The sequence below is a fragment of the Nipponia nippon genome, unplaced genomic scaffold, assembly GCF_047370975.1.
Source record: "Nipponia nippon isolate SJK-2023a ecotype South Korea unplaced genomic scaffold, ASM4737097v1 scaffold_7, whole genome shotgun sequence".
Classification (NCBI taxonomy): Eukaryota; Metazoa; Chordata; class Aves; order Pelecaniformes; family Threskiornithidae; genus Nipponia; species Nipponia nippon.
In genome coordinates this window covers 27,070,846-27,091,291 of record NW_028262391.1, presented here as the reverse complement: position 1 = coordinate 27,091,291, position 20,446 = coordinate 27,070,846, and the positions used below count along the sequence as shown (strand labels likewise).

The following is a 20,446-nucleotide window of genomic DNA, read 5'->3' as shown; positions in this document are numbered from 1 at the left end:
GTTAGGGAGCTGTGCAGTTTTGTCCCCAGGTAGAACTGTTACCTCAAGTACAATTCAGTTCACTGAAATCCAAGTGCTTTCTGATACGAAACCAGTGTCTGTACGGAATCGTGTATTACAAACTGCACTGGATAAACTGTCTGCTGGAGAAAAATAGAAGGATTGTATGGTAGAATTCTGAGAGAAATAAATTGGTACTGGGGGGCTGCGAGGAAGCGCTGTCTCCTGTGCCTTGGGGGGCAGCTCCGCTCCAGCAGCCGGTGAGGCAAGGCAGGACGATGGGCGTCACACTCCCACCCCCATCCCACTCTGGGCAGAGCACTACAAAACAGTGCTGCAGCCATAGCCAATAACTGACCGTTTTTCCACACTTTTTTTTTTCCTAAGAAACCCCTTTTTCTTTATTCTGAAGACACCCCTCCACCCCCTCATGTACACAATTTACCTCTCCTAGTTTTTGGTGAAAACCAGTAGCTGAGACATGAAATGTTTGTGAACACGCTTGATGGGGAAAAAGCCAACACACCACAGCAAGAAACAACTTTTCTATCATCCTAAAACACCCAGCCAGCCCTCTTAAAGAGGCTGATTGCCCCCCCCACTGTAAGAAGCTTCACATACTTCAAAGAAGTGCTCCATGCCAAAAATGCAAGTGAAATACCTGTGGGCCATTATCCCCCAACTAATTATCCCCTTTGAGTGCCTACATTGCCGTCTTCATAGAATCACCTTTCTCTGCTGCATCTTTCTGCTGCAATTAATAGGTGGCCTTCGTGACCCATGTCGAAAGCTGGTTTGATTTTGTGACCTTTCTTACAATTCACTACGAAATTTAAAAAAAAAAAAAACCACCCACAAAACACCACAGGACTCGCACTGATGAGCGGTCCTCTTCCTCAGCTTTGTTCAAAGCCTTGTAAACGTCTATTATTACCATTCCACAAGAAGCAGAACCTTTTTGGTTTGCCTCAGAGAACACATGATGCTGAGCTATGAGGATTAATTTTGATGGCAAGAAAGTGCACTAGGAGTACGCAAGACCACCAGGGTCAGTACTTTAAGGGAACATCGCTTCGAATTTAAAAATAGCCCACCGTCCCCCATGACTGCAGTACCAGAAGAAAAAAGGGGGGGGGGGGGGGGGAGAGGTGGGAAGCCCATTCTAACCCATAAACCTTTGGGGCCAAGTGGAAGCTGGGTATGAATAGCTCCACACTGTTCATTTCTTTTTCATATAGTTGCACCTGCCAATATGGCAGTAAGGAATTCCCTGTCTTTCAATAAATTTTTAATTAAAAATGGGAAAAAACCCAAACCAACCCCTCAAACTCTCAGCATGCTAAAAACACACACCCGAGGTCAGTTACTGTGTCCTAAGTGTACCTGGCAAGCATAGGTGACATAGCCTTACGAGGAGAATTCCTTTAGCAGGCTCCCATCCAGCACAGGCATCCTCCTTCAGTTTTTGCTTTAAGTTCGTGTCCCAGCAAACAGCTTTCTTTTATCATTGGTCTCCTTCAGTCTCACAGGAGCACATTTAAAATGTGACCATCCACGTACTTACATTCTCTCCATTACCAGTGCCAGCAGATGCCAGAGGTACTAAGCACTTCTAAGTCAGCCAACGCTAAGATCCCTACCTCAAGGAATTCACAGAATTGCAGCACACACGTTACAGCACACGGGCTGTGCTCCTCTGGAACGAAGGCAACTTTCTTACTGAAATCCCAACTGCCAGTTATCCATGCAAGGAGAAGAGTCCTCTTCTTGTAGGCGAGCTCAGCAGACAAAAACATTTTCAGAGGTAGAGGTAAAGCAGCAGAGGTACAAAACGTTGCTCTGCTGTCTTTCTGTAGCACCAGGGACAAAGAAATAGCCGCATTATCCCCCTAACGCAGAGACAGGAACCTTCTCCTCACTGCTCGTAAAATGAACTTTTCAGAAAGTCACCAGTGGGCTACAGAGCAACACGTTTCAGCTACCCAAATTCCAGAGCAAAACAAAAGAAAAAAATTTACATGGCTTTCTGCCCTACAAAATGAAGTCACAGCAGTATCAAGCCCTGCAGCAAAGGCTCCACCCAGCCAATCTAAGTGCTGCATAAAGCACCCAAAAAAGAAGTGTCCAGCAACCTGATACCCAGTCTTCTTGAGCAGTCTCACTAACCTTGATTCCAAAGTCTGGCTTACTTTGAAAATAATCTCTGCTATCACGCGTCACAGAAACGCCCTGCAGCTGCCCTTCAGTCACCCTTGAAGGCTGATCAATAGTGGTAAAATACTGCTGTCTGTCTTACGTCAAGCATTTTAGCTCAAAGCCGCTGGAATTTCTAGTGGTTGGTCTGCTGGTCTCGAACTCTACATCATGCTTTCACAAAAAATGAAACCCTTTGAGTGGCAGATGGTCAGTATTTCTAATCAAAACCCATACATGTAGATCTCCGAAGACAGAACACCTGATTAATAAGCACTGAATAAAGAGGAAACAGACAACAGTAAACAGAAAATTAACATTTAGCAGCTTTTCCACATACCAGGTGGTCCGCACATACCTTCTCTTCAGCAATCAACAGACAGCCCCCCGAAAAAACAGAAGGTGTTTTATTGTCTAAAGTGTTGCAATACAACAAATACGTGATCTGTACAAAGGACACAAGAGAGCAAGTTTAAATACAATCAGGAGAAAGAAGTCCCCATATTCACATTCCTCGGACAACATCTTATACCAGAACCTGAACCAACAATTTAAAGATTCAATAAAACCCAAATAAGTTGTTAAAAAATTTAAAGGTCTCCAAAGAGTCTCTGGGTGTATTGTCTTACAGCAGAGATCATGGGGTATTCTGTGAAGGGTCACAATGGCATCTTATTGCCCTCAATGCTGATTTTCACTGCATGGGCCGATCTGCTTTTTTTCCTGATATCTGTGAATTTCCGCATCTGTTTGTCCAGTCGACTCACCCCTTTCTTAGAGGTCCCCTGGAACTTAAAAAATAAAACTAATAATTACCACTGAAAAAAAGCAGACGTCCCAGAGGTTCAAGAAAAGCAATGCATGCAAGGTTAAACCTGCAAGAGGGAGCTGAGGAAGCCTCTGGTTCCAACCGGTTGTGTGTGCGTGCGCACGCATTCTCTCCCCGGAAAGTGGATAAAATGGTTCCCCCGATATATGCATCGCGTGTATGGAGGTAGTCACGCTCCCAAACATCACACAGTAAAGCTTTCACGTTACAGGGATTAACAACCGTGTTAGCTGTTCACATGCCGGCTCAATACACAGCTGGGAGGAGTTTTGTATCTATATTGGCTGGAGTTTAGGGTCAGAAATACACTTGCACTATGGTGTCATACATACAGGCTTCCTGCGGGGGAAGATTTTTAGATACAAATACACAGTAACTGAGGTGGATTGAGCTGACATACCAATTCCAAACCGCAATTTATTTTACAGGTCACCTTTTAGTACTTGCAAAGCAAGAGATTATTGGGAAAAAGGGGGTGTAGGGGGAAGCAAAAGAAATGCCTAAGCTGACCATACAAATTATTAGAAGAGTTATTGCATTTCATCTCTGTATGTTAACTGCAAATGAAAAACTGAGATGACGCAGCAGTTATTTTGCACACATTGAATACAGTGATTCTGTAAAGAAAAGCCACTGAAGACAAACAGCAAGGACCTTCCTTCCAATCCATAGCCATTACTTCCTAGAAAGCAACTTCCCCTAACTAGACAATAGAAACAACAAAGGATGGAAACTTCACACCTTTTAAGTTTGGGAGAAACAGAGATATCCAGAACATGCTATTTAATATCTGACAAAAAACACCTATTAGAAGCTGAACGTCTTGTTCCCATCACTGAGGACACACTGATTTTGAATAAACTTTATTCATAAAACTGTTCACTGTTCATTGAAATTATATCTGAAATTTCACACTGATTTTTAAAAAAATATATTTTTATTTAAACAAATAAATATGAAGCTTAAACTCAACAGTTACCTACCACTTGTGCTAGCCTCTTTCTGTCACTATTAGTTTGTGGCAGCCCTGCTCACAGAACTGAAATGCAGACTAGAAACTGTCAAAACAATTCCCGCATTGATGTATGTCATTGATCTCCCTCCACCCTGCATTCACAGCGGGGGATTCTTCTCCCCCTGGTCTGCAGAGGTCTCATTCTCTGCCTCCTGTCAACCACCCCTAAAGTCTCACAGCACTCAACTTCCTTGACAGAGCAGATGTGAAAGATACCTTACTTTGGACAGTAAAATGTCAGCCACAGATGTTGGCTAAGAATTCAGGTAAACCTGGAGAACCTAATTATGCCAGAACAGCATTCAAAACCACAGGTGGTGCAAAGCTATTTTTGAGTACAGGTTATTTTCATTTAACACCTGTCATTTGGGTACCCTGAAGCTGTTGAGGCAGGTATCATGGCAAACATTATGTGCTACAGCCTATTTTTTCCTGTACAAGTTACCTTTTAGGTCACAGTACAGACACGAGAGAATACGAGGAGAGTTTTCCACGTTTAAGTTAGGGTGTACACACTCCTTTCCTGTATGTGCAAACTGCCAACAGCTGAAGCACATGCACTGTTCACACCTCCCTTGAGGGATACCTCTCAAACTTGGGGAAGGCAGAGTGTCATGGCTACAGGGGCATCCTGTTGCCTTCAATGCTGAACTTGATGGCCCGATGCACTTTGCTGAGTCGTTTCTGTTCAGCAAACCGTCTCTTGTGTTTTTCCAAGCGACTAATACCTCTCTTAATAGTCCCGGGCTAGAAACAATATCTCAATTAATGCACAGAAGGAGAGATAACAGCAGAAAGCACAGTAATTATTACTTCTTCCATTTACATGTGTTCTACCATGTACTCCGCTTTTAAATTAAACTGTACAAGGTAGATGAATGCACCAAATAAAGCAAGGCAAAGGCCTCTACTGAAGCTGTTAATGTTTACCAAAACCTCGAAGTTTTCCCAAACTGGAATATTACCAGAAGAACATGATACAAAAACTGGGAGAGGTATAAAAAGATCAGTGACACGCTTACTGGACTTCAGTTAAAAATGCTCTAAAATAAGAGGCCTGTAATCAGATTCTCACCCTAGAGAGAAACGCTAGAACAGTTAACGGGAAAATCTCTTTTTGGTTAGAAAAGCAACGATACCCGAGTGAAAGCATTTGATGAGCTTAGAACAGCCCACTCGATAGCAGAACTTACGGTCTACTCAAATTAGAAGAGGCACTTAAAAGAACTACCATATTGTACAGTAACTGTGGCAATAAAGCGACAGATTCCCAGGCTCAATCAGCCTGGACAGCTTAGGTACAGAGTCACTAGGAGAGGCTAAGCTATCCCCACACCGCAGTGCTTACCCTGGAGGACTCCATCTCCACGTTCCACTTTGGCCTGACCACATAGTCCTTGTTGGAGGGCATTGGCACCCTCGCACGGGCACAGAACCCGGGGTCTCCAGGTCTAAGAGCCCTGCAGAAAAAAAGAGATGTGACTGTTAGAGACAAATCTTATACAGAAAGAAGTACAAGCAATATAGCGTGTTCTACCTCTGAAACACGCTGCACAACCATTGCCTCTAAAACCTCAAAACAAATTGCATATTGCTAGTACCACCAAAATATTTTTTTCTAATGAATTAAAAAAAAAAAAAAAATCCAACCTACTTTTCCTCTCCAGTTAACACTTTCTCCAGGTCCCTGCGGGGAGTCTGACCACCAGAGCTGCAAGAAAATAAAATTTTATAGGCATCTATACACAGAGAAAAACAGTAATTTTAAAAGACAGTCAAGTGTGGGTAAAAGAAAAGAGAGAGGTCATAACTTATTATCTTTTTATTTCCCTTAATATTTACACACCACTTTTGTTTTTCTTGATGGAATCTTAGAAAGAAAGGAGGATTTCATGTTTCTGCCTGCTACCCCTACCTGCTCAATCTCCTTCGCTGAGGCATCTGCTCCAAATCTCTCTGTTCCCTTTCTTCTCTTGTCATGCCTTTGTAGTTTGAGGTAAGGCCAAAGATGGGTCGAGACCATTCATCTATTAAAAAATAATAAAATTGATTAACAAATGCTAGGCCTCTGAAGGTTATCTCCAAACCACTCCGGTGATGAAATACAGCTTTCAAAGTTTACGGCAAGTATTTATGCTTCCTTTCAACTAAACAAATTACTTTTGAGCCCTTCATATTTCAGGGAAATCCAGCCTTGTGGACAGTAAGAAAGAGCTTTCATCCATAAAGTCTCTTGCTGTTGCCTGCTCTTTAAGATTCTCTCCGAGCTCTTAAAATACTTAGTGTCAGGAACTCCTGCCCACCACAGTGGGCATTTCTAACTATTTTAGAAATATGCAAAATAGTTCCTAAAGAACTTAAGTTTATAATCAGTTTGCAGCCATTCAGGATGGAATGCACTACACATGGACTACAGCTGTTTAAGAAGTAAACACTTTCAGTCATCCAAGATCTCTCTAAAGTCCATGGAATAAACAGTCTTCTGGCAGCACCTTCCTGCCTTTGTAGCATATACATGAGGTGTGGACAACTAGCCAAGAGAGAACCCAGGCAAAATAAATGCCATCCTCTGGTTTAGAACAAGAATGAAAGAAACAGGAGAAGGTGCACACAGAAGTTAATGTAACAGCATTTGTTAAGAGCTGTACAAACAAAGCGATAATATAGATTAGCGAGATTGCTACATTGCAGCATTCATTCTATTAGAGACAATAGCAAAAAACATGCAACAGAAAGACTGACGCAGAAAGCAAATTATCGATGAAATCTCCCTGATGCAAGGCAAAGGGAGGTTTACATACTGATTAGCTTCCCTGCCATATCCTTGTTAGGTCTCGACTCTTTGGGGTGTTTGTAGAGGTACATCACAGCTCGTCCTATGCCACTGTGCTTCAGGGTCTCTTGGCTCACACTGGGCAGCTGTAGGGTAAAGGAAAAGTCAGAAAATAGCATGAAATTATGTCTGAACATGGTGTCATTGAACTTCGCAAAAAAGACCAAAACCCACCTTCGCAATAAGCTTGAAAAAAATAGCATTTTTCATTGTTCCACTAGGAATTGGTTAAAGTATCAAACACCAGAACCTAGAAATTTGCCTTAACAGTCTTGGGATTTATACAGAAAATTAAGTAAGTTTCCAGAACTATTTATTCCAAATGCTCTTTTGCTTCTATTACCCAAAAACACAGTTACTGCCTTCAAAGCATTCGTTTTATAAAAAACTTATGTGGCAAAAGCATCCAAGTCATCAGCTTAGTTATAAACGCTGAAAGTCTACACTGAGTACGATGGGCTTTCTAGTGCACTGCACACTTTAATAGGCCAGAAAAGAGAAGGGACCACGAAAGAGAAAAACTCAGGGATACATAGCAAATGACTCATCACTAAACTTGGCATATAAACCTGAAACAGGCAGGCAGGGCCAAATAATCTAAAGTCAGGTAGAACTCTTGCAAATTCTTAGCAAGGACAAATATTTCTAGAACTTCAGTTAAATAAATCCAGCTAGTGGTGCTGCAAGAAAAATTTCACTTCTACTTCGTTATCAAGACTACGCCATGCTTATTTTATGAATGCAGCAAAGACAAATTACAGTGACCAATCACAATGTATGAGCCACTGAGAAGGAGGGAAGATAAGTGAGTACGCAGTTCAGATTTATCAAGAATCTGGAAATGCCATAGCACATAACTCCCTGAGAGAGAGCAGAGAACTTCATGTCTGTAGTTCACCTCAGACTCTCAGAAATGTCTTCTGGCCTGCTGCTAGCAGAGCTATTCACTTTGTTGTGAACATGGGCAAAATTTTCATAACAACAATTAAGTGCCTGAAGTTTCCTAGCCAAATTTTGTTCAGCTAGACAGCACGTCTACAACATAAGACTCATTAAAATGACGCAACTTTTAAACAAGCACTTCTATTTTGCAGTTTGCTTCCTTGTGTATTTCACTGCACTGTCCATTGGTAGCAGCTGCAGTACATTTACCACCAAACATTTCCCTAAAGCACATGATTGTAAAACCATGGAGAAGCCACCAATCAAATACAATTAAAAGTCCATTTCAAACCTCTTGCAGGATCTTCAGAAGCTCCTCTCGTATCTTTAGTGCTGGCAGACTTCGGTCTGGAAGAGGAGAAAGCCACTCTTTGATGGCAGACATAACACCACTATCGATGAAAGTTTCTTTGAGGTCCTGCCTATAAAGTTTAAAGTAAAGAGAAGCCACTAAGTCATATAATACATCAAAATCTTAAGATGGGATGGTCCTCCAGCACAATAGTGCATTTGAGTTTGTTTCATGTTAAATTAACAGGTAAAATTACATAGAATTTTAGGTTTTTGAGGCCGCCTAGCTCCAGCATTTACTTGGAAGAGAAAAAGTGTTTCCCTCCATACTCACTACAACTGTAATGTCACTCCATGAAATCTACCTAATTCCCAATATTCCCCAAGATGATAATTAACTGGAAAAATGACAACTCACTTTTTAAGATGCATAACTACAGTTGGTAGCAAAGTTAATTTCTTTAGTGCTGGTTTCTTTTGTGTATTCAGCTGTCGATCCTCCTGTAATGAGTTGAAGAATCAGTGCAAGGTAATCAGAAGAAGAAATTCACAACTCTCATCCTTTACAACATTTACAGGAAAAAGATTAGTCTGTTAAATGAGAAGTGCAACTTTGGCAGGATTACACTAACTTTGTACCCTGCTCCATCTTCCTACTGCTCCAAAACACATTATATGATGACTTCTCTTAAAAAAAGGGTCCCCACCTTAGTCAACATTTTCCTTAAAAGCATCACATTAGGAGATTCCCCCCTAAAATTACTTTTTTTTTTTTCCTACTTCATGATTTACGTTGATTGCAATAAACTGGAGGTATGCAGAGTCCTCCATGCTATGCACAGATAACCTAGAAACTTACTTAGTAAAATCTCACCTGAACAACAGAAAAATAGCTAACCAAAACAATGGGAAGTGAGAAACACACGTATTCACTTCAGCTAAGAATGTAACTGGATAACCTAGAGGTTTTGGATGAAGCATGGTGCACGTAACGTTAAGAGCACACAAATGTACATCATGTGCTAAAACAAAGTCTGGGTTTCAAAGTGACTATCATCCAAGGCCCTAATGTCACTACCTGTTTAGTACTTGGGCTCCCATATCAAAAAGACCCATTACAATCAACAGATTTATGTCCTGCTGTGGTTAATTCCTTTCCACTCATCTTAATCCACTGAAGGCTCTTTCTGCACAATGTTTTTTTCATTGCAAGGGAGGAGATTCTTCTAGTGCCCTTCTTCCCCTCTTCATGCCCCAGAATGGTTTGACAGGCACATACTAGAGAACCACAACACACACCACAATACTGGAGCTCAGCTCTTCCTTCTCTCCAATATTTCAAACTTTATGGCTTCATTTGAAACATTTGGCTATCATCTTGTCCAAGAAAAGACTTTCTTGTCAAGACCCAGATCGCTATCTCACTCTCCCCTTCCTCCCCAAACACATTATCCTTCTTATCTTGTTCTCAGGAAGATTCTTTTGTTGTTGTTATTTTTAAGATTCCTCTTTCTGAAGTTCTGTATATTCCCCCCAATTGGTTGTAATGAGTTTTGCAGTGCTGTTTGTTAATTTGATTGCTACTCCAACAAAACTACAACCGCAACGGAAGACACCTGACAAAAGGCAAAACTCCAATAAACCTTGCATAGTAACATATTAAACATATGACTCCTTGAAAAAGGTAGTCTGCCAAGACAGAACTTCCCATAATTCTGTTGCTCTACCACCATTTACCACAGTACTGTCATTCAAACAGTTTAGAAAAGGGTTCTTCTCAGGAACAAACACCAAAGTACTACACATGCTAGTAACTGTATAATGAAATTAAAGCACAGTCCCTTTCTCAGTGTTTGACATACTTATTCTTGTAGTTTATAGAACACGTATACGTCCCTTTTTATAGGACAGTGGATCTCAGCTGATCAAAGTTTAGCAAGTTAACTAATTTTAATCTTTAAAATGAATAAATATTTTCTCCAAATTTCAATGAAGGAAATGTTTTAATTCAGAATAGCAAAATAACATTTAAACAGTTATTCAGATATGGGAAGCCTTCTGTAGTGTACAGATTACTCCTCCTGAGTACCAGCCAGATTTCTGTATTTTACTGCTCACAAGATTTTCCCATAGAATGGAACTGGATTTTAAGGTGTCTTTGGAGCCTACAAAACTCACCTCAGCAGCTTCATTCATCTTCACAATCATAGCACTGACCACATCATCTGCATCACTAATAAAAGTTCCACCGTCACGGTTTCGTCTACGCTTGCCACTCATACTCTTCTTTCGTTGCAGCATCATGTCAAAATCTGACATGAAGTCCATGCTGAAACGCAAGAAGAGAGTTTATTGATGGTCAGAAGAGGGTTGATCTTACTGTCTTTGTAGGAAGTAATTTTGTATTTCTGTAGCGTAACCTTTCAAAAATTCTCCAATAAATCTAGAAGCATTATGTCTCCATGTCCCTGTAAGATAATTAGTTATCCTCAGTTGACAAACTGGGAAACTAGCACAGGGCTTCAATGCCTCTGAGATGCCCTCAGAAGTCTGCATGACCTTGCTGAAATAGCTAATGACACACGCCTAATGTAATATCCAGGGTTCAAAATGTGTTAAAGCTGTCACTGAAGCTAACAAAGATTTAGCCTTCCCATACCTGCAATACACTACTCTGATGCTACTGGAGCAGACAGAAAGGAAACAGGAGACATGCTGATGGCAAGTCTTGCCATACCTTATCCCTTATGCCAGCAGAGAAACACACCTGTGACTCTACTGCTGAACTGCTAAAAGCAGAGTTACATGCTTGTTTGATTAGATATTAATTTCACTCAGGTTTTGGTGGGAACCACGAAATACTGTTCTCTGAAGCAGCAGCATAGGTAATCTGCTATGGACTGCCAAGTGACTAAACTGCACAAGCTGAAAGAGGACCTTCTGTCGTAGTTTATGAGAATGCACTTTCTGTAGAAACACAGTCCCATGCCTTTTTCAGCTAAGAAGTCTAACCGGTCTTCGGAGGAGCCCTTTCACTAAAATCTTGCACTTGCTATTAACAAAGCAGTACATAACACACTGACTTACTGCTTCCCTCTTTTGATGTTATCATCAGAGTCCGATTCATCTGCTGTCTCCTTCATGTCTGCATCACCTTTCTCTTCCTCCAAATCTTCCTGGTTAAAACCCTGATGGGTAAAGACAGTGCAAATCAGTGCGTGGATTAAGACTAAGCATCTACTCAGGCACCTGACACTGACACTCAAAAAGCTTCAGGTAAGTCTGCAGAGGATCTAGAATAAAGAGGAACAATGGCTTTCTAATTCCACCTGTGACTTTCACACCAATAACTCTCCCAACAGAAGAGCTGTAAATGTTATTTAACCCAAAGACTGAGTCCAGCAGATAGAAAGCTTCTTTCCTGATACAGCATATCTTTGAACAAGAGTTCAAACCCAACCTGTCATTCTGGAGTACCTTCCCATGAAGACTAGATCTAGCAAGTGAACAAGAGACATCCACAGTAACACTTACTGTAAATTCCTCTTCTTCCTCATCACCAGATTCTCCAAATATATCTGCAATCAGGTTCCTGTGAAGGTAACAGTAACATTTATCTATTTAGACTGCAAAAGTGAGAAGTGCATTTTCTGCAAAATTTCTAACGACTGCGTGGAGATCAACCTTTCATTCTGCCACCTACTACTGACCTTCCTCTTCACACCACCAATGAAGGTGGACAATCATTCTCTGGTTGAGATTTATCTATGCTCCGTTCATCATCAGTCTCACTATCTGCAACCCTGAAGGAATTCACATTCCCAGAAGCACTTACTCTTGTTCATTTCCAGATTCACTGTCACTGCCAAACAGATCTTTCTCTTCTTTTTTCTTCCCAGCATTCTCTTTTCTTTCTTCTTCTTCTTCCTCACTATCTGATACAATATTTTTCTTCCTTTTGTCAGATTTCTCTGAAGCAGCGTCACTGTCTGACTCTTCAACATCAGAGAGGATTCGTACTTTTTTTGCAGCTGCCAACAGAAAAGAGCATTACTACATGTCCTAGTAACACAGGTGACAACTGGTACTCTCAAAAAACTATTCTCTCAAATTCGATTTGGACAAGAGGGAAGCTGACTAGCCTTCCTACACAAAATCACTGCCATTTCTTAAAAAACACATCCATTCTAAAATCTGGTTTATTCAATCAGTAACTGTTTTTTTAATCAAGTTTCCATACACCACATTTATCCATAAAAACTTGTTATTTCAAAACTGACTCTCACACCCAGTATATAAAAAAACAGAAGAAAAAAAGTAGAGAAATGACTAACAGGAATAATCAACACAACAACAGATGCCAGTATAAAGCAAGATCACTGCAGTCTTCTCTTTTGCTTCTACTAGACCTACTTATTGCTCAAAAGTATTAGATACACATTCACACAGAAATGCTGTTAGAACAATGGCCTCTACAAATGCAGTCATGCTCTAAAAACAAATTTGCTTTATGGTTTAGTATTTATCTTAGATGCTTTCTTCACATAAAAACAATGATTTAACTCTACTACTACTGCTTGTCACATCACATTTTTGTTTTCACGCTATAGTTCCTTACGTGTTTTCTCATTCTCATCCTCACTATCAGAAAGGATAGCTGTTTTCCTCTTCACTGTCTTCTCCTCCTCTTTTTCTTCTTCATCACTGTCCGATATTTTTCGCCTCTTAGGAGCTTCCTCTTCACTGTCAGAGCCCTGAAATCCTTCCCTTACATGTTCATTATCCGAATGATGAGAATCATTCTGCACGTCCTCCTTCCTGTCCTCCCCATCACTATCCTCAGACTCTATTTCTTGTTTGTGTCTGGAAACATCCTCGCTCTCCGAGTCACTAGGCGGCTGTTTGCGGAGCTCCTCACTCTCCGAGTCGCTGGCTGGCGGCTTGTGGAGCTCCTCGCTCTCCGAGTCGCTGGCTGGCTGCTTGTGGAGCTCCTCGCTCTCCGAGTCGCTGGCCGGTGGCTTGTGTGATTCCTCATTTTCAAAATCACTACTGTGATCCCTGGGAGGTTCTCCATTTTCAGAGTCACTTGCTCGATGATTTAAGGCATCTTCATTTTCAGAGTCACTTAAATGCTGATTTGGACGGTCCTCAGTATCAGAATCACTGTCTTTCCCTCCATGAGCTGCTTCATTTTCTGAATCACTTACATTGTGATTTGGAGGCTCCTCATTATCTGAGTCACTATCTTTTTGCCTTGGGATATCTTCATTTTCAGAGTCTGTCATATGAGGCTCTCCCATTTGCCCATCATCTTCTCCATCACTGTGTTCATTCTGAAAGAGAAAAATAATCTCAGGCAACTAAGCAAAAAAACCTTAAAAAGTAAACAAAAAACGTTCTAAATTTTGGCTTGTCCTTCCTCCAATTACCCAAGGTACTGCAAACTGAAACACTTTCTATACAGAAATAATTATTACACAACTTGCATCAAAGGACTATCAAATACTTCAGGTCAAGAAAAATATTAAAAGATCAACAGAAGCCTGTCCACCCTGCAGCTCAATCATATTTTGGAAATGGTAACAGAATTTAAAAAACACTCAAATAAACATGTTTAAGACGGGTCCACTTCCTCAAGGGTAAATGCTTAGTGCTTTTATTTTAAGAAGTCAGGCCTTCAAAGTGGTTTACTCCAAATCCCCAGTAATAAGGCAAGAAAGAGTATCTCGCACTTTTCGTTTTCTTAAGATCTCAAACGATGTTTTTTGTATGAAATACATTTTACTGAAACTGCACATGCATCACTTTCCAAGTGAAGCTCAAGAGACCTTATGCCCTTTCCTTCTTTGCCAAGGAAACTTATTTAAGAACACATCAAGACCAAAAGCCTACCAAAGAACAGGAATAAAGTTTTAGTCAGACCTTTCAGAGTATTATTGTTAACAAGTTTTGTGTTTCAATGTGTAAGAATGTAAGAACAGATTCAATGCTTTTCCCCCTTAAGCCGATAGCTCCCATGCCCATCCAGACACCTGAGATAACCTACGCACAAATACACCGATCTTCTTAAAACTTTAGAATTGAAACACAATCCTTTATGTTTTTTCCTGGCAAAAAATACTGAGCCACACACTCCATTTTTGGAAAAACTTTTCACAAGCCACCTGTCAGTATCATTACTGACAACATCTTGTTTTACCTTTCCTACAACATCTAATTTCTACTTGGGGGAAAAAAAAAAAATCTCAATTGCATTTATCTGAGAAAACAAACACTTGAACACTCATTTCATTAACTCAGTACGCCTCTCTCAGTCACTGTCACGATAATCCCGTTTTCAATGAAAAGAACAATACTGTAAAAGGAACTTCTTTTCTACATACTCAACTCCACTCTTCAGCCAGGCTTTCCTCAGGGGTGATTCTGTCTCAGCTACAGACGCCTTCCACTAGCATATTTTCAAACTGAGTATTTACTGTCCTAGGAGATACTTGAAGACCTCTATGTCCTGGAGCTTCCAAATCTTTTTTGTCAGCAATTTAATTTCCTTGGAAAGACAGACTTTCTATCTATTTTTATTTTCTATAGTCATTCTACTCCCATATTCAGAGCCATACAAAATAATGCAGGTGTATCTATCCTACACCTATGGCAAACAGTACTATTAATCTTTAAAATGTATGATTAAGAAGGAATTTCAAATAAAATTAATTTTAATTGCTTTTACTCCCTCCAGAACTATACTAAGTGGTAACTAACATTGCTTTTTAAGATTTCGGACCTTATGTATTTATTCCTTTGTCTAGCACTCAATAAAATAATTTCTAAATTACTGCAGAATCACTAACAGAAAGTTACTGCACAACAGAAAAAAATCACGACTATAAAATTTTAAAACATGCACTTCAAATACAACTTCACTATTTCTGTGTTACTTAATGCTAGCTACAAAACAGCTGCTGTGATAATCTGAGTGAGTAGCCTTCTCTCTACTGCTTCTCCCTGTCTCCACAGCAATACTAGTCTTTTCAGTCTTGCTGGTGGTATTACTCAGTACTACTCATTTCTCCGTACAGAAAGGAAACATAGTTCTGTTAAAATCTGAATTTGGAATTTTAAAGAATTAAATATGAAGATTAAGAAGTTATGGAATTGAGGATGCACAGCTGAGGAAGACCATAGACACACTCAACTGCTCTCAGCTTGTTATGGGATTTTATTTACTGCTTTTTTTTTTTCCTACAAAAAAAATAATTCAATTGCCCTCTCCTGACCAGTATCTCCCACATAAACTAACAACATGTGTATGTGATGTATTTTCTTTGATGGTATTATTTAAGATTAAAGAAAACCGCAGCTGCAAACAGAACAGAAAACACAGATTTTACAGCAGTATTACAGGTAAGGTCATTGAGAAGTACTGAAATGCAGAGGTCTACACTGAAATTGATGTTTACAATAACAGAAATTCTTTCATCCTTATTTTCCTACCATTTAATTTTTGGGGGTTTGTCTGTCTTCTCTTGCTTTCAGATGGCTAACACTGAATAGGTACTGATAATTATGTCAGCAGTAATAAGGGATTTTGCCGAACAAAACCAAGGAAAACAATACAAATACTCCTGTTTAAACTATTAGGCTCATCACCTTCCAGACTGCCAGTCTAGAAAGTCTTTGGTGAACTAGTAACGAAAACTAAAAAACAACTGGAATCCATAATGATTCTTAAATGTTTCTAATGTCAGAAGTGTGGCTGCAGGTTATATATCCACCTATTCAGTATATATTACTAAATTAGAAGGAACTTCCTATGCAAAATACTTGGTAAGAAGTCATTACAATTATACAGCGTTATTACTGAAGCACTTTACAATATAATGAATCTCTAATCTGTTACTGCAAACTGACAATCATTCTTGAAAACAAAGATGTTTGGGGAGGGAGAGCAGACATGCATTCTATTTAGCTCACACTGTGATTATACAGTGCTCTGCATCACAGAATCCCAGTGGTTACAGCAGCTGAACTCTACCGTGATGTAACCACCTACAGAAGAACCACTTAGATAATACAGGCGCCCCTACATGGACTGGGCAGACAGGCACCATCTACTCTAGCCCTGAGTCTGGAAACCTCAACCAGAGCTAACCCAAAAAGCACAGAGTTATATTAGTCAAGCCAGTAAGCCCAGCAGAGAGATGACACACACTACCTCACACTCAGCACATTAACATATAACTGAGCATCTCCTGAAGCAGAGCTGAGACAGACCTGGCTCGCTCAGAGCCTACACAGAACAGACAGGCCCTGTCCACAGCCATAAGCACAAAGGTCTTCTGAATACAGTTAATGAATCTGTGAATGTTTTGGAATATACTTGATATAAAAAGTGCATGCAACTTTACAGTAAGATGACTAAACTCTGTACGATAGTCTCCTCTCCACCCCTCCCCTTCCCTTTTTTTTTTTACTAGTTCGTCTCTAAAGAGATGTTTTCAAGAAAAGTATGCAATTTTGGAGTTCTCTATTTTTCCTTTTCCAAACACGTAATTAAAATAAAAGATCAGACATCCTCAAAAACAAGTAGGTCTCAGGTAATTGCTACTGTATTTTTCTCTAATTCCTTTGCTTTCTTTTCTTCCTCCTCTTTATCTATAAACATTTTAATTGAGATGTCCTTAATTTCTTTTAACTGAAAGAATTCTATAACATAAGGCTTTAGTACAGTATAAAACAAGGAATATATCAAAATCAAATTTACAGTGTTATTCTTCTACATAGAAATTTCAGTTAGCAAGTAGTTTATTGGATCAACATGCAGCCACTTTTAAGAGGTACGACTTTGGTAATTTAGTAAGTTCAACAAAATTGACCCATCCACTACAATCTCATGAATGACAGTTGTTAAACTGAGGCATACATAACCATCACAGGCAGATCAGCAAGTTGCTCTTTTTTCAGAAATGTAAGATATTTGTGTATGTTTGTTAATAGTCACAGTCAAACCATTAACTTAATTCATGAAGACAGCAGCGACTTGGTGAAAGTGTAAGAATCGAAGTCATTAAAGATTTCCATATGAGCCTGACTTGTACAAACACTGTAAACATGATTTCATATTCATTACTGTACTAAAACTATGTGTTATCTAATTCTATTTGTCTAAAGCAGAATCAGTAAGGACATCAAGGAGAACATTTATAGATAAAGTGGGATTGGGGGAAGGAAAGCCAGAAAAGAATTGTGGAAAAGAAAAACCCACATACCTGAGACCTACATAAGTAATTCCTCAGGATTCCCCTTTTCTTTAAAGTTAAGAACCTGAAAAAAAAGTTTGAAAGTTTAAAACTTCAGTTCCTTACATCTGAGTTCTAAATTAGAGACGAAATAGTAATTAAATAGACTTAACTGATTAGGGTGTCTCAAAGGTTTTATTACCTTTGAGTGTCATTCCTCCCACATATTCCTAAAGATGAAGGAAATAAGAGGATGAGAGAATATTTAGGGTAAATATGATAAATCACCGAAAGGTACTCCTTTCAGAGACACCTGCTCCACATTACTGCATTTTAAGTTGCATTTTGAATTTGATGTAGGGAAAATTAAGAATGTAAGACTTCATAACAAAACAAAATACTCAAATGTTTATGATTTGAACTGAATCAATAAAGCACTAATGCTTGAAGGTTCACATTTATTATTGGACAGAAAGGTGTTGGACAGAAAGGTGGTGTAGTCCACTTTTTTCCTTTGCTTTTTTTTTTTTTTTTTTTTAAATGGACTTTCTGAAGTATTTTATCTACAGAGGAATATTCAACAGCCATCACAGAACAAAGCCCTTAAAATAATGCAGGCACATGAAGAGGATCAGTTAACAATGATAACAGGTCCTAGTACTTTCTGGTTATTTACATCTGAAAAAGACATGCTGAAGATGTAAGTAATAGTCAACTAAGCGTTCTTTAGGACAGATTTCCAGCTCATACACAGCAGAAAAAGCTTAATATTATTGTAGCAGCAACATGACTCTCCATGCACTCATCACCATTTTTTTCATTAAAAAAGAAGTACTAAATCCCTTTGAAACACAGTTATTTCTCCCATGCTGAAAAACATATTTTCTCCCACACTAAAATCCTGATTGTCACAATAAGAGATGCTGCCTCACACCAAATCAATTTCTTCCACTGTAAATATCAACACCTTGAAAAAAAAAAAACAAAACCAAACCAGAAATTCCAAATCTGCTTTACACTGAAATTCAAACACATGGGAAGAACCTTCATCTTATACAAATATAAAATCTTCATCTACTTTCTAACTCTGAGGGAAATATGAATTCAATAAAGGAGTGAAGTGGGTGAAAGGATTGCAAGCTATACCACAGCAGAGTTGAGCCTGTTGATACATCAGCCTGCTACAGTAGATCACATCATATATTTTAAGCAATTTTTAAAATGTATAAGCACGGAAAACCCCGTCAGAGTCAATCCTGATCTCTACATAAAATGCAAAAAAATATGCAGAACAGAATGAAATGGCTTTGATTACAGTTTTTATGAGTATCAAAAAGTTCTCCATAACATAACTTTGTTGGCAGAAGACATGAGTTCACAGGCCAAAATTACTCCTTCCTAGTAAGACCTGATGTAATTCTATTCCAAGTCACAAAAAATTCCTCAAAATTAACTCCAAAACTGTCCTAGAAATCTAGGGGGAACCTTCACTTTTATCAGAATCTCTTTTCAACCAAAATAGTCAATCCACAAGTTAAGTGACTCGCCCCCAAATACAACCCTAGATCAAAGAACTGCCACCCTTTTCATGGCATAAGCTCCTCGAAGCAAGAAGCTCTTCAGAGGAAGAACAGATCCCATTAGGAACCTTAACCTGCTCCTGCCCCACATGGAGACCTGCTCCTTTGTGAATGACAAGGTGAAAAACAAAACAGACTTGAGAGTCAATGCTCACATCTGAGAGGAAAGACAGAAGATGGGAGAGCATTTATTCTTTGGTAAAGAAATCTATGCCTCCATAATGTGTGGTTTTACATTACTTGCAGAATTGGAGGTAAAATTCCAAATTTCTCATAATCCCTTGCTTAGAATTTCAAACCCAAAAAGTTTATCTTCTTGTAATTGAGTATAACAATATTAAACTTTTTCTACTACAAAACAGTGAATGCTATTACAACAATTAAGAAGAAAAATTTAAAAAGACCCTATCGTACATATTGGTCAAGAGATTATCTGACACATTTCTTTCTGGAAGTAAAGTTTTGCAAGATGGGACCCTTCAGAACAACTGAATAAACACATAAGTCTCCATTAAGAGAAAATGCCTCTTTAAACAAAACAAAAAAAAAAAACTTATAGAAGAGTAATCTTTATGTAGATAAAGTTCCAGTAGTACCTCTGAATGATGCCCTACACTTCCATTCTCGGATCCAGAATGCTGCTCATTTCCTTCATCTTCAACATCAGATCCTGAATCTCGTTCATCTTGCACTGGAGTAGCTCCACCATCATCTACTCCGAAGTTAAGAAAAGAAAAGTAAAACTCAGTAACATCTCCCAGTGTTTAACAGAGCACTGACAGTGATGATGAACAGGGAGCCAGACAGTGCTACATCCAGACTCTCGTTCTAACGGTGGACTAATACAGAGAAACGGAGGGTGTCTACCCGGAAGGTCTGGAACAAACCCACCACAGGTACCTCCCAAAGAGATCACAAAACTACTTATAACGCGCACGCAAGCAGCGACTGATACACTAATCAAAACACCGAACTAATAATAAGGCGGCCGCTGTGCTGCGATCACGCCAGCGGACCCGGCCCGGCCCCGCCGATGTCACCCCAGACCCCTGCGGCAGCCGGCTGCTGGCTACGGGGGGTGAGGAGGCGGCCCGGCCCGGCCCCGCGCACCCTCCGCGGAGCGGCTGCCGAGCGGGGGTCCCGGGCGCGACTCCGACACCACCGTGACCGGGAGGGGCGCCGGGAGCCGGAAGCAGGCGCCGGGCGGACAGAGCAGGGCGATCCCCGCGGGCCCCGACGTGCCCAGCACCCTCCCTCGCAGGGCCCAGCGCCCCGGGTGTCCCTCCCGCGGGGGACGCTCCCGCGCCGCTACCTGACTGGTCCCCGCCGTAGTACTCGCTCTCCATGGCGGGCCGCCGGCCCCGCCTCCCCGCCGAGGCCCCGAGGGCTGGCGGCGGGGCGAAGCCCCCAGCGCAGCGCTCGCCGCTAGGGCCCGCCGCTTCCCGCCGCCTCCAGACGCCGCCGCCACCCTCCTCGCACAGGCCCAAAATGGCGCCTCTCCCCCGAACGGCCGGCAACCGCCCCTGC

At 40.4% G+C, this 20,446-nt stretch overlaps 1 protein-coding gene across 3 annotated transcripts; it reads right to left on the bottom strand.

Annotated features, from left to right (window-relative positions):
- Positions 1 to 2,583: 2,583 nt before the first annotated feature.
- Positions 2,584 to 20,446, bottom strand: IWS1 (interacts with SUPT6H, CTD assembly factor 1). Of its 3 annotated transcripts, XM_087739350.1 has the most exons (15): positions 20,232 to 20,446; positions 19,516 to 19,631; positions 12,722 to 13,436; positions 11,939 to 12,134; positions 11,638 to 11,695; positions 11,191 to 11,291; positions 10,282 to 10,432; positions 8,522 to 8,604; positions 8,105 to 8,234; positions 6,839 to 6,956; positions 5,953 to 6,064; positions 5,692 to 5,748; positions 5,386 to 5,497; positions 4,624 to 4,784; positions 2,847 to 2,984 (listed from the first exon to the last, which is right to left on the bottom strand). In XM_087739350.1, exons 1-14 carry the CDS (start codon positions 20,263 to 20,265, stop codon positions 4,656 to 4,658), a joined length of 2,112 nt encoding a protein of 703 aa, XP_087595476.1. In that variant the 5' UTR covers positions 20,266 to 20,446; the 3' UTR covers positions 2,847 to 2,984; positions 4,624 to 4,655. The 3 variants fall into 3 exon arrangements, with proteins under 3 accessions (XP_087595474.1, XP_087595477.1, XP_087595476.1); XM_087739348.1 differs by lacking the exon at positions 4,624 to 4,784 and having other exon boundaries at positions 2,584 to 2,984; positions 20,232 to 20,445; XM_087739351.1 differs by lacking the exons at positions 4,624 to 4,784; positions 20,232 to 20,446 and adding an exon at positions 17,370 to 17,424 and having other exon boundaries at positions 2,584 to 2,984; positions 19,516 to 19,600.